The 13,809-nt window shown below is 41.1% G+C and overlaps 1 protein-coding gene across 5 annotated transcripts in view; it reads right to left on the minus strand.

The window, feature by feature from the left end:
• Positions 1-1,449: 1,449 nt before the first annotated feature.
• The window catches only part of OTUD7B (OTU deubiquitinase 7B), a 92,457-nt gene continuing 80,097 nt past the window's right edge, over positions 1,450-13,809 (minus strand). For 3 of the 5 annotated variants that reach the window (XM_007485361.3, XM_001365499.4, XM_016429140.2), the window contains exons 8-12: positions 9,435-9,562; positions 8,714-8,863; positions 8,037-8,151; positions 7,216-7,300; positions 1,450-6,055 (exon numbers count right to left, since the gene is read on the minus strand). In XM_007485361.3, coding sequence (XP_007485423.1) covers positions 4,835-6,055; positions 7,216-7,300; positions 8,037-8,151; positions 8,714-8,863; positions 9,435-9,562 — 1,699 coding nt within the window. In that variant the 3' untranslated portion in view covers positions 1,450-4,834. The remainder of the gene's footprint in view (positions 6,056-7,215; positions 7,301-8,036; positions 8,152-8,713; positions 8,864-9,434; positions 9,563-13,809) is intronic. The other 2 variants (XM_007485362.3, XM_056819324.1) reach the window with 1 other exon arrangement.

The raw sequence follows: 13,809 nt of genomic DNA on the forward strand, positions 1-13,809 counted from the left end.
GAAACAGGGATTCTGGAGCCCAGGGTTTTTTCCATGCCACCCCATCTCTCTTACCCACTTGTCCCCTCCCCTTTTCTCTCTTCGACCTTAAATGTCTCCTGCTTTGGCTGCAGTTGTGGAAATCCTGAAGCTATTATGGAGGCTGAGACAAGGAGTCAATTTGGGGATTGACTCCACACCTGCACTTGCTGGGGCTCTCAAGTCTTCAGAGTGGGAGGGAGGGGCCAGTGAGTCAGTTTCTCCAAGGTACCAAAATGCTTGTGTATTTCTCACCTCCCACACCTAAAATGCCCATCAGTACCCCTCCATCCTCCCAAGGCTGTCCACCCTGCAGTAGCTCTGTCCTTATAGGGAAAAAGCTGCTCCAGGGAAAGAATAGGAAGAGCAAGGAATCATGGTAAGGGGGGGGGGGGGGGCGTGTAGAAGGGTAAGATTAGCCTCTGGTCAGAAATAGAAAGAAAACAAGCCTGGGAATGAACAGCAGCACTGAGTCTTGGGTGGTTTTTACCTCCCCACAAGCTGAAGTCTGCTTGTTGAAACCCTGAGGATGTGCTATTCTCTGGCCCCATCCCCAATCCCCAGGTACCACTTTTCCCTGGTCCTTCTCGGGCCACATCTGAGCAGAGAAGGGGGAGTGGGAGGACGAAGGGGGTGGAGCTCAGTGAGTCATCTGATGATTCAGACCCAGATATAAGCACAGAAACCAGGCCACAGACCAGCCTGCCCCCACCCAATCACTATTGGCCAGCTCCAGTTTTCCCTAGTCTAGGACAGTCCCCCTTCCCCCTCTCAGTGTCTTGAAGAGGAGGGATGGAAGGAGACAAAAAGGACACAAAACTGGGGAGATTATAGAATTATTTGACTCAAAGTCGCAACCTCAGGCTTTAAGTGATTGTCCTTTCTCCAGCTGAAAAGTGAGATTGCTGGGCCTGGGTGACTCATTCTGGAGCTGCTGTGCACTTGACTACAGGGAAAGGCAGGAAAACATAACAAAGTGGTATGAGGAAAAAGTGAGCTGCCCAGTGAAGGTCATGACTCAGCTGTGTGTTGGGGTGAGGGGGTCCATCCCCTTATGTAAAATAGCTGTATTAAGCCTCCCACTTTTCTACTTGCACCAAACTTTACCTCCCTTTACTTCTGAGGAGGAAGAAATTTATCCTCTACTAGAACCCTTCCCACTCTCCCATCTTCTACTATTGCCAAAACCCACTTGGAGCTACTATATAGTGAGTGAAGTGTGCCTTACTTTGGGAGAGAGCTACCCTTACTTACTTCACCCCCCTGTCAAGTACATCCCTCAAGGGATCTCTTTACCCTATCTGCAAACGTGAGGTGTGGCTGGTTGGAGAGGTTATGGAGTGACTTGACCATTTTTTATGTACCAAGGTTGAAGACTTAACTGGGAATCTGTAGTGACATCTCATTTTCTGAACACATGATCCAAAGCCATTTTCTTTTTAAATTTTTATTGGTCTGTGAGCTCTAGGGTTTGCATAAATAAGAAGGAATCAGTAAGGGGGAGAGAAGGTAGCACCTGTCCCCCCAACCCCACCCCTTTCACCTCTGGCTCTTTTACAGCAGTGAGTTTAACTAGGAGAGATATGAGACCTCCCCCCTTACTCCCATTCCCCAAATTGTCCATTTTTAAACCCTTTTAAAGATTTTTGTCAATTGAAAGCTAAACCAACTAAATTAAAAGGGGAAAAAAATCTGAATTAAATTTCATACAACTCTCAAGCACAATCAGCAGGGCAAAGAGGGAATTTTAAAAAGAGATACTAGAGGAATTCTAGGACTGTTCCTACACAACCATCCTAGAATCACATGGATAAGATCAAGTAAATGAGAGGTTAAACAGCAAGGGTCATAGTTCAAAAGGAAAGGAAAATATAACCTTGAAAACTCTTCATTCTCAGAACCCCTTAAGCCCTGTTCTGCAAGAGTATAAGTGCACTTATAAGACTGAAAGATGGGGGCATCCCTAAGTTTGGTTAAAGAATTTCTGCCTCTCACATATACATCCCTCTCAAACTCAAGTGAGCTTCAGAGAGATTAAGACAGGGTACCCACCTCCACACCCAAAACACTAGTGATAGTTCCCACCCCACCACCCACCCCCACTTTCTAAAGGCCTTCCTGCCTTTAGAACAAAAACCCATTGTCATGATCTCATGTATATCATGATCCCATCCTCTCCCTCCCCCCAAGAAATCTTTCACCCATCTTCCCCTGTAGAAAAATAGTTAAAACTCTCAGGACCCCTCCTCACATTAAGAAGGGAGGGGGAGTCTCAATGTCTCGATAAATAATTACCTTCTTCCATTTTAAAAAAATAATTTAATTTTTAAGAAAAATCCACAGGGTTTGAAGGTACCCAACCTACATCTCAACCCATCCTCAGTCTGGAAACTGAGAACCTTTTTTTTAGGAGGTGAGGAAAGGGAATAACATTTAAATTACATTTTTATTTTAAAAATACAACACATGCCATGGAGAATTTTGTATTCATTTCATCTCTGTTCTCCTTCAAATTTAAAAACAAAATGGTGTCAAATTAGAACCTAACTAGAGTTCAAACTCAAAAAGAACTATAAGGTACTTTTTGTTTGGAGGCAGGGAAGAGGCTTGAAGCCTCCTTAGCTTTTTTCTCTTAGCATCTGCCTCTTTCCAGGTCAAGTCTACACTATCAGCTTAGGAAGATGACAGAAGAACCATGAAAAAAACAGAGGGGGGGGGGGTGGGTTGGGAAAGAGTGGCCAGGCAGGAGCCATGAAAATGATCAAGGTCAGATTCTCCACCAGGAAAACACACCCCATTTGTCTTTGGGTACTTTTGCTTATTTAAAACCAAATAACATTTTTTTCAAGAGTCCAAGATACAAGAGCCAGAGGCAGCAAGGTTCCAGAAAACAGCAAAGTCAGACTGACAAGAAGGGTCTTTGTGGCTGAGAAATGGAAGGAAACTGGAGAAACACTTCATCTAGCTGTGTACAACTCTGACATTTAGAAGTTTTACTCCCCATTCCCCAACCACCCTCATCATATAGTGCGGTAAAGAACCCCTCAATAAAAATTCTCCAGCTGCATCTGCCAGCAGAAAGCCCTTGTCTTTGCCCCCTAGGTGTTAGGGGGAAAGCTTGGATTAAAAACAGGGAAGACTCCATCTTGGAGTCTGGGAGGTGAGAAAGCATCTCAGAAACTTCAAATAGAGAAAAACTAAGTTTCTACCAGCACTCCAGATGCTAGCTATAGTTATTCCCCTTCTCTGAACAAATCCAGGAATGGATGCAATTGCATAGTTGACATCTTTAAGAAAAGTCAAAGTGAAGATGGGACCAAGAAAGGTCCTCAGTTTAAAGCTTTTGGAAGTGGTCAGGGCCAGAATCACCTCTGTCCTGGTTTGTGCTTTGTGCAAACTGCAAAGGTCCCCCACCCCCATTCCCAAGGAGAGGGAGTTGAGGGGGCCAGGAAAAGAGATTAATCAAAATATTAATCAATCAGAGGAAAGTCTGTGGTTGTAACTCCAAAATGCTATGCTTCCCCAATTCCATTTCTTGTATAAATTACCTCCACCTCTAAACATCTCTCCAGTCCTATTATCAAAAATATCCTTTTGTAAATTACTTTTTATTTTCATTTTAAAATAAACTACCCACAAATCTATGGTCAGCTGTGGCTCAACAAAAGAAGCCTAGATGTTTACTCCCCAGAAGTGAAGAGGAAGGAGAAAATGGTAACACAATTGGAAAAAGAAATCTTTTTGTGTTTTTCTTTTGTTTAAAACAAATTAGTTCATAAAATAATTTTTCATTCTACTTTAAAGCAGTGATATAGGATGGGAATAGTAGGTTTACAGCTTTTTAGGGTTTGTTTTTGTTTAACAGTCTTGCCTTCTCACCCACCAAGTTATCTCCTCACCCACTAAGCCAAGCCCATAATCCCACCCAATAACTTTTGTTATTGATATGGTCCAAAATCATGATCTCTACAAGCTATCTCTGCAAAATCTATCCAGAGAAAACCCCAAACAGAAGTTGGTCTTCTACCTAAATCTCTCCACAAAATGCTTTAAAACTAAGATAATTAAAATTTAAAATAAATCATGACCCCACCAACTAGCAGCTACCTGAACCCAGCTGGACTGTGATCCAGAAAAGGATAGGAAAGGACAATTAACAATCCTCCCAAACTGGAATAAATGACACATTTTGTAATTTTTTTAGAGGAAACAGAACCATAGGAAAATTATTTCCTTCCATCTATCAATAATAAATTTCGTGATTTCAACTAAATACTGCCCTCTTTCCCCAACCCCAACTAGTCATTTGTCTTGTCCTGCTAGCTTCTTCCAGGGAGAATTTCTGCCCCAGTCTCTACCTGAATCCAAACCAGTAGTTAGTTTATTTTAACCTCCACTCTGGCACATAATTTTTCAACCTATGAAGAGTTTTGGTCTTTTATTCCACCAACCTCAAGTCTACTAGCCTCATGATGTCCCAATAGCTAACTATCCCTTCTCAATACCCCAACAGGGGAAAGATGGGTTAGTAGGTGGAATCACAACAATGTCCCCATTTGCTTCTCCAACCTGGACGAATCCAGTTCCATGGAGGCTTCCACTCTCTTCGAGGAACCACCTTAGTCCCCCTTACCCAGCCCTGGCCAGCTCCTAGCAGCCTGGGCTAACCATCCCCCCAACACCCTGATGCCTGGGTCAGCTCCCACAGAAGTTATTGCATTAGCCCCACCATAATGGGCTGGGTCATGATGAGCCAATCAGTTGCGATTACCTCTCTTTGTTTTGCCCCCTTTACCCTCCCAGCTTCCACCCCCATTCAGAATCTGTGAACCAACAACTCCCCACCCCTTTCCTGTTCCCTCCGCCTCAGTTCCTCCCGGTAACAGCAGGAACAGAAGTTGCTGGTCTCGGGGTGTCCATAGAAGCTGCAGTTCGGTTGTTTGCACTTGGTCTGGGTTAGAGGAAGCCCCAAGTCTTCTACAGTTCCCCCACCCCATCCACCATCACCATCTGGCTCAGGGGGCTCCCTGTAGCCATTACTGTAGCTGTCCGCCACACGAAATGGGGAGGGTAACAATGATTCCCCTTGGTTTCCATCCATAGAATGACTGTTTCTCTCCAAGGAAGTAACTGGGTCCTGATTGGGGTAGAGCCGCCCAGAGGTGCACTGTCTAGGGAAGGTAGCATAAGAGGGGAGTCCTCCACAGGGACCGCCTGCCACCTGCCTCCCAAGGTCCTGGCAGTGGACACCCCCTCCAGCTGGCCTAGGGATAGTGAAGCCCCCAGGGTGGCTGGGAGAGAGTGAAGCTTTGGACTCTGGTGGGGAGGGGTTCAGGAGCTCTTCTTCCCCATCTGGCTCTTGTTTCTTTGCTGGGGGGGGTCCACTCCCACTCCCTCCATTCATTTTTCTTTCTGCCTCTTTCTGCTTCTGCTCAGCCTGGAATCTTTCTTCGGCATCTGCCAGGTAGCGCTGGATCATCTCCTCCTGATACTGGTGTCGGTGACTCATCTTCAGGTTTCCAGCAAAAATAAACTTGCGTTCCCCTTGCATTGCAATTCTCATAATGCTCAAGCTCAGCCTCACCTCCTGGCTATACTTGTTCCCTCCATCTCCTGGAGACTCAGGTATAGGCTTTTCAGACCCGCTGACATCCCCAGATGTATCCTCCTTGCTGCCCTTCCAGCCCTTAAGTGATCCTTTCTTCTTCTTCTCCAGTGTGTCACTGCCACTGGGTTGTACCCCAGGCCCTACCCCAATCCCAACAGGCTTGGTACCCTTGCCGTGCATTAGGCCCCCCATGTTCTTCTTGAGTTTACTTCCCAAGGTCTTGCCAAAACTGCCCAACTTGTTGGCGACTGAATCTGCTCTCTTCTTATCCTTCTCCCGATCTCGCTTTGGCTTCTCTTTCCGCCCACCTCCCCCATTGCTGGTGGAATTGCTGCCAACTGATTCCTTGTCAGATTCCCCAGATTCAGGGGTAGATCGGGGTTCATCCCCAGCTGAGGCTGTGGGAGACTCAGGTTGAGCCAAAGGAGCCTGGGAAAGACAAAAGCATGAGGTTTATCCCACATTTCCACCTACATCCTTCTCATTCCCATCCCCAATTTCCTCAGCAATTCTCTGCAATGTTTGTGCTCTTTAGTTAATCACTGAGGATTGTAACTGCTGTGACAGGTAAAGAGCTGTTCCTAATTTTTTTTTTTAAACAAAACTTTACCTTTTGTCTTAGAATCAATACTGTGTATTGGATTCAAGACAACTTGCCCAGGGTCACACAGCTAGAAAGTGTCTGAGACCAGATTTGAACCTAGGACCTCCTGTCTCTAGGCCTGGTTCTCAATCCACTGACTCACTCAGATACCCCACTGTTCCTAGTTTTTAACTTCAATCCCACCAACCATACTTGGACCTCCTGTGTAGCTCAGTCTCCTGCTAGAGCCTAGATATTCCTATAGGATTCTAAGCAACCCCTGGCTTATCTGTGTATAAGTAATGGTAGGGCTTTTCCCTACTATTTCCTCTTACTCTGGCTCTTTCCCTTTCCTTAATTCCTTCATTTATATTAATTAAAATCTCCATAAAACCCAGCTGACTTGGGTATTTCATATTTTGGGAAAATCAAGACGCGAAAAATTATCTTTACAGTTTGGGCAATTCAAAGTCTTCAAACCCATATTTTCACGGTCACAGTTTACACATGTCTCCTCCCCACTCTGACAATCTTTGCCTTTTCACATCCTAAAAGAAAGTTTTGCTTGACTAGCCCCAACCATGTTGATTTATTCTTTATTTCTTCATTTCATTACTTATGTACTGTTTTCAGCCCATCAATATACATTTTTTCATATGCTTCAGACTCTATTCTAAAACTGAGACTAGAAGCTTCTTGGGATCAAGAACTGCATCTTGTCCTTCCAAAATTCAATAAAAAGTTCTCAACTACCTGGGGGTCCAGGCTATGTATGTATGTATGGACACCTTCAAGATCAACACCAACAAGGAAGCCAAATAAGATGTATGTGTATTGGGGGGGCATAAGAAAGAAAGTGGACCGGAAAGCAGAGAGGCTAAATGTGCTTTATGTGCTCCACCCAGAGCTAAATTCCTTTCTCCCACCTAACCTAGGTTTCCCCTACAGCACTGAATTCTTCCACTGGTGAAAGATGAGGCATGATCATGGGGATGGGGAAGTTCACCTGTGTATCAGAAGGTAAAGAGATCCATTTCACATTCATGTAGCTATGTAGCAGGTGTAATTTTGCTTCCAGGGACAAGGTCACACTGCAGGAAGAGGAAAAAAAAAGAATAAAAAACCAAAGACTTATGGGGGAGTGGGGGGGGGGGGGGAATGGGACTATAGTCTTTTAGTGTTTGTCAAATTACATAACAATAAAGAATTGTAAAAATAATAGTGAAAGACAAGTGTATATATGTGCATATATATATACATATATATATACTAGGAATTGTACTAGGTCAGGTGAACTAGGTCATCACTCAGATGTGGGGTATATTAAAGGAATAGGGGAAAGATTTGAGAATTGTTCTAAATTTATTCTAAATTCTCAATTTCTAAGATTCCGGGGTGGGGGGTGGGGGGTGGGGGAGAGCACAGTGTCTGGAGAGCTAGAAAGCCTATTGTATTCTTCCTCTATTTTGTTCATATATTCTCCAAGCTTGTGAGTAGAGGGCTACAAAAACCAGACAAGTACGATCTGGGATTTTGCTTCTCGTCATTTAAATTAAGGCCATGAACCTACACAGGACGATTTTGGCTATTTTTAATCCACCCTCATTTATCTCTTTGTTGGGGTGGACAAACTGTAAAATCACCTAAGCAACACTACAGTTTTAATATTAGGCTCCAGTCCTCCATCTACCTGAAGAGATCTGGGATATTGCAGGCAGTATTATAGAGCCCTTTTCAGTTGGACAGACTTATTGCAGAGTGCTGAGAAGTATGTGGAGATATTTGTAAAGGTCTCAGAAACAGAGAGAGAGAATCTATTTGTCTGACCTGGCCAGCCTGATGTTGTCACTTTCATCCTTGCCCCACTCCCAACTCTTTCCAGGGTCCACCGAAAAGTGCAAGGGCAGCAACTTGTGTTCAGAGTCTGTGAGTGGGATCACTGCTGGGGAAGGAGAGAGAAGCAGGGAAGCAAAGAAAAAAGTCACTGAGAAGCCTTGGAGTAACTAGACACATAGCAGCCTACACTGAAAGGAAAAGTGAATAATTACCACATCTACCAGACTAGTCTCCACTCAATTATCTGTTGGTTTTTTTTTTTGAATTAACTTCTTCCTGCCTCAGAGACCTTCAGCCCAGTCAGTGAATCAATGGGGATCACTTAGTGCCTCTGAATTAGCCTGTCAGGCAGTTTGTGTTGAGAGACCAAACTCATTTGGACATAAATTTAAGCAAAATGCAATTAGTAAAGTCCATAACACAATTACTCTGATGTATAGGGTTCTATTCCATGATGGAGTAGGGAAGTTCAACTTTGATAGCATGCTAGATGTACCAATGTTCTTAAGACTTCTAAAGCTTGATCTAATATTTGCTTCCACTGTCAAGAATTGTTTTAGCTGAAACTTTTCCTTAATCTCTCATTTCAATTCCTTCAAAAGGAAATGAGGTATTGTAAAAGAAGGAAGATGGAAAGAGACCACAGACACAGACACCATCATTATCACCTTGCTCCTTGGAATTCTCTTTCTGCTCCATAGACACCAGGGCAGAGAAATGAGCCTGATCATAGGCCAATACCAGGGGTGATCGATGACACCTGCTGGCCGGGACCTCCAAGGGCAGATAGATCCCCCCAAAGGGAATTGGGGCAAATGCTGTAGGAGAAACATCAAAGATAAAACCATTAAGTCTATTAATTCCCTTTGCCTAGGACCATGGTGGCAAACCTATGGCGTGTGTGCCAGAGGGGGCACTCAGTGAAGTGCATTGTCACCCAAACAGAGTTCACTAGAAAGCCAGAGGGAGATGGGGCCAGGCTGTTCCCCTCCTTCTCAACAAGAGCACTGGAGGACATTTCTCACATGACCTGCCCCTCTGCCCAGCAGGCCAATGAGAGCACTTCTTCCCTCCCCTGTCTAGAGGTGAGGGAACAGCTCCCATGTAGTATGAGGGTGCAGTCTAGGCACTTGGTCTCTAAAAGGTTTGCTATCACTGGCCTAGAAGATACTTTCTGCTACTACCTGGGCATCCCTACAAACACTAGTTAATATTTGTCACTCCCAGAAAGCCTTCACTTATTCATTCCAACTATTTTGTCTTAGTATTTGTATTCCTCTTCAGTGTGTTATATGTTTGTAAAGTTCTGTCTCCCTTGCCCTCTCAAGGACTTAGAATCTATCTCTCTACAGAATTCATTTTAGAGCACAGATTAACTAAATGGCTCACCTTCTCCACCTGAGTCCCTGAGCATGGTATCTGCCACTACAACAATTGGCCTCTTAAGCACATGTGCGAGGACAAAGACATGGAACTCTTCCAGGCTCTCATATACAGGCTCTTCTGAGCTCTCCACCCTGAAATCACAGGAGCAGAAAAAGAAACCTGTGAAGACTGAATATTCTTGTTAAGACATGAAATGAAAATATTAGGGAACAGTGGCAAAGTTCTGGACTAGGATTCATGATACCCTTTTTTCTAGATCTGGCTCTGGGATGAAGTAGCTATGTGACTTGAGGTGAGCTACATCACTTCTGGAAGCTTCTCCCCACCCCTCTCAATAAACCAACGGTCAGGCTGGATTCTCTACAGTCCCTCCTATAGCCAGCAGCATTCTATGATTTGAGTGCTTTCCTCCTTCCTGGGTTATTGTGGTCTAAGCTTAAATGTAGCTCAGTTTAGCAGGTTCAAGATTCTACTCCCCCCCCCCATTCAAATGCAACAGGCACTAGTGAACCATAAAAAAATCTAATGAAAACTATTCTATTAATTAAAGAACAAAAATATCTCAAAAAAAAAAAAATAAAAAAGGACATAAAACACAATTCCATTTGGGTTAAACACAGAGAAAACTCCCAGCAGGACAACTGAAAAACATTTCTTTCAACCTTTCCTCACCTTCAGGGAAATCCTTTTATAATTTAAACCACCAGGTTAGTAAAGGTTTGGTGGTGGCCAGCAGGTTAGAAAAGGTCTGGTGGTGGCCAGCAGGGGTTGGGGTGAGAGTGGGCTGAGGACTCTACCACTACCACTAACACAAGGCCTTGGGGTCAAAATCCTAACTTTTTTCCTGGGATACCTTTAACCATCAAAACAATACCAGGAACTAAGGAAAGGACAATAACTCAATATAAAACCTTTGGCATATCGACAATTTTAAATAGACAAAACATGATTAGAGATCGTTCATAAAAATTTTCTGGGGTACAATAATAGTGATGTCCAGTGAAAACTCAATGAACATAAAATGGTCAAGAGAATAATGTCTTATGTTCTCACTGGTGCCCATCACAGGCCTCTTGTATGCAACATGTCTGGAGACCTAAGCTAAAATCATGACTCAACTCCGGTTCAGTGTTTCCAGGCCTGCCAAACAAAACCTCTCTTTAGAAGCCCCAAAAGGGGAAGAATTCCAAGTTTTGCCCTCTTTAAAAATATCTGAGCATCTATCACAGTTTTTCAAGGGAGCTGGTTAAAGATTTCCCTTTTCTTTTATGCAGGGGCCTGAAATCACTGTTAAGGTTGCCCAAAACTCTCATCACTACATTAAGTTCCCATTTCCCAAAAGATACACTCTTAGTTCACAATTTTTGGTTGTCAAAGAGTATAAATATTGATATACAGATAGGTTCTTTTACACTCTAATTTCTTTGGAGTATAGGCCTGGTAGGTGCAGTTGGGACAAAGAATATAAGCATAGTGTTTCCTTCTGAAAATGGTTCCAAACTGCTTTCCAAAAGGGCCAGACCAATTCACAGCTCCACTTTATTAATGTGCCTCTTTTCCCATAGCCCCTCCAACATCTGTCACTCATTCATTTCTTTTGTCATCCTTGCCAATCTTATTGGTGAGGTGGGAATCTCAGAACTGTTCTAATTATTAATGAATTAGAATATTTCCTCACAAGGTCATCTGGATTTCTTCCTCTGTTCATATCATTTGGCCATTTTTGTATTGAAGAAGAAATCTTATATATCTGAATTGGATCCATATATATCATTGCATATATGAGACCATTATCAGAGTAACTTGCTGTAAAGATTTTTTCCCAGAGGCTTGTTTCCTTTATAATTTTTGCATTAGATTTGTGCAAAACTAATTTTATTGGGTGTGATCCTCTCTATTGCTTTTAGTCATAATTTTTTCTCCTATTCATAGATCTGAAAGGTACTTTTTATCTTGGTCCTCTAATTTATTTTTTAAAGACATGATCTCTTTGTTAGATTATGTAGCCATTTGAAGTTAATCTTGGTATATATGTAAAATGCTGGTTTAAAACTTATTTTCAGCCAGAGTGCTTTCCGGTTTTCCCAACTATTTTATCCGATAGTGAGTACTTACCAGAGTAATTTAGATCTTTGAGTTTATCAAACACTATTCTATATGTGTTTGTTTGCTTCTATATGTTGGATATCTAATTTCTTTCACTGATATCCCTCCTGTGCCCTCCTCTCTTTCTCTCTGGCTCTCAGTCTTTCTCTCTTTTAACTAGTACCAAGTATTTTAATGATCACTGCTTTTTAACAGTTTAAGATCTGCTGACAAACCTACCCCTCTTCCCCTCCTATTTTTTTTCATTATTTGTTCTTGAGAGTCTTAACCTTTTGCTCTGCATATGAATTTCACTATTTTTTTTTCCTAGCTCTAAAATATTCTTTTGGTAGTTTGATTGGTATGGCCCTGGATAAGTAAAATTATATGGGTAGTATTGTCCTTTTTATTATATTGATTCAACTTACCAATGAGAAATAGGATTCAGACACTTCTCAGGTGAATCTTAGTAGAGACACTTCCCCAAATTTTATAGTTTCTACAGTTATTTTTAATGGAATTTCTCTTTTTAGCATTGGATTTTGTTGATAATATAAAGGAATGCTGACAGTTATGTGGACTTATTTTATAATCCTGAAACTTTGTTGAAATTATTTTAATTTTTAGTTGACTTTCTAAGTAAATCATATCATTATTTATTTCCTCTTTGCATATGCTTATTCTTTCAGTTTCTTTTCCTTGAATTATTGCTGGCTAAAACTAGCATTTCTAAAACTGTTAAATAGTAGTGATTTTTAATGGATACTTTGCTTTATCCTTTATCTTATTAGGAAGGTCTCTAATTTTTCTACATTAAATATAACATTTGCTCTTGGACTTAAAGAGTTATTTAAAATATTAAGGAAAGTCCACTTATTCCTATACTTTTTTAATAGAAAAGGTTGTTGGGTTTTGTCAAAAGCCTTTTCAGCATGTGGTTTTTATTATATATGTATTAACATGGTATAGTATATTTAGCCTCTACTACACTGAATAAATCCTACATTCCTTGAATAAATCTAACATCATCATAATGTATGCTTTTTCTATGTTATTGCCTATTTGCTAATAATACTTTATTTTTTAATTTGTCAATATTCATTACTAGTTCACTTTCTCTGTTTTGCCTCTCTGGGGTTTAGGTATCAAAATCACATATTGAATGATACTGAAAGAGTGCTTTCTTTTCTTATTTTTGCAGCAAATAGTTTTTTCAGTAATTAATTACTCTTTGAATGTTTAATAGAATTTACTTGTAAATCCACATGGTATTGGAAATTTTCTTCTCCTCTGAGAGTATATTCAGGACTTGTTAAGTTTCCTTTTCTTATATTAAGTTATTTAAAGAGTTTGTTTCTTCTTTTATTAAACTGGGTATTATTTAATTTTGAAAGTATCCATATATTTCCTCTAAGTTATCAGTTTTATAAGCATATAATTGCAAGAAATAGTTTTTTATAATGTCCTTCATTTCTTCAATTGTCAAGTTCTCTTTTTTAATTTTTAATCTAAACAATTTGGCTTTCCTCTTTGTTTTTTAAAATATCAGTTTAGCTAATTGTTTATCTATTTTATTTCCCTTCCCTTCATGAAAAACAAAAAACAGCTCTGAAGTTTTAGGAATTTCATGGTTTTTTTTGTTGTTTACAATTTTATTGATCTCTTCCTTAGTTTTGAAATTATGTTTTTTTTTTTTTTTTATAAAAACCCTTACCTTCCGTCTTGGAGTCAATACTGTGTATTGGCTCCAAGGCAGAAGAGTGGTAAGGGCTAGGCAATGGGGGTCAAGTGACTTGCCCAGGGTCACACAGCTGGGAAGGGTCTGAGGCCAGATTTGAACCTAGGACCTCCCGTCTCTAGGCCTGGCTCTCAATCCACTGTGCTACTCAGCTGCCCCCACCCGAAATTATGAGTTTTTAATTCATTGCGTTTTAGTTTTTAAAATTGCATACCCAATGATTTGTTCTTTCTCTCTTTTGCTGACGAAAAGTCTACAAGAGATGTCAATTTCCCCTTCAGGATTATTTTAACAACATCCCATAGGTTTGGTATTTTGTTTTGTTATAATTTCCTTAAAGAAATTTCTAAAAATATCCTGATAACTTTATTTTATATATTTAAAAACAATATTCTAAGGAGGGATCTATAGGCTTCACCAGTCTGTCTGGGGGAGGAAGATGGCCACTATTATCAATTTGCCAATCAAAGGCAAGATCCATATAGGTGTATACTTACACTGATATTTCAAAAGTACAAATAGAAATAATCTGACAAATAGGAGCCATAAAAATAT

Source organism: Monodelphis domestica, chromosome 2 (assembly GCF_027887165.1).
Source record: "Monodelphis domestica isolate mMonDom1 chromosome 2, mMonDom1.pri, whole genome shotgun sequence".
NCBI classification, from domain to species: domain Eukaryota; kingdom Metazoa; phylum Chordata; class Mammalia; order Didelphimorphia; family Didelphidae; genus Monodelphis; species Monodelphis domestica.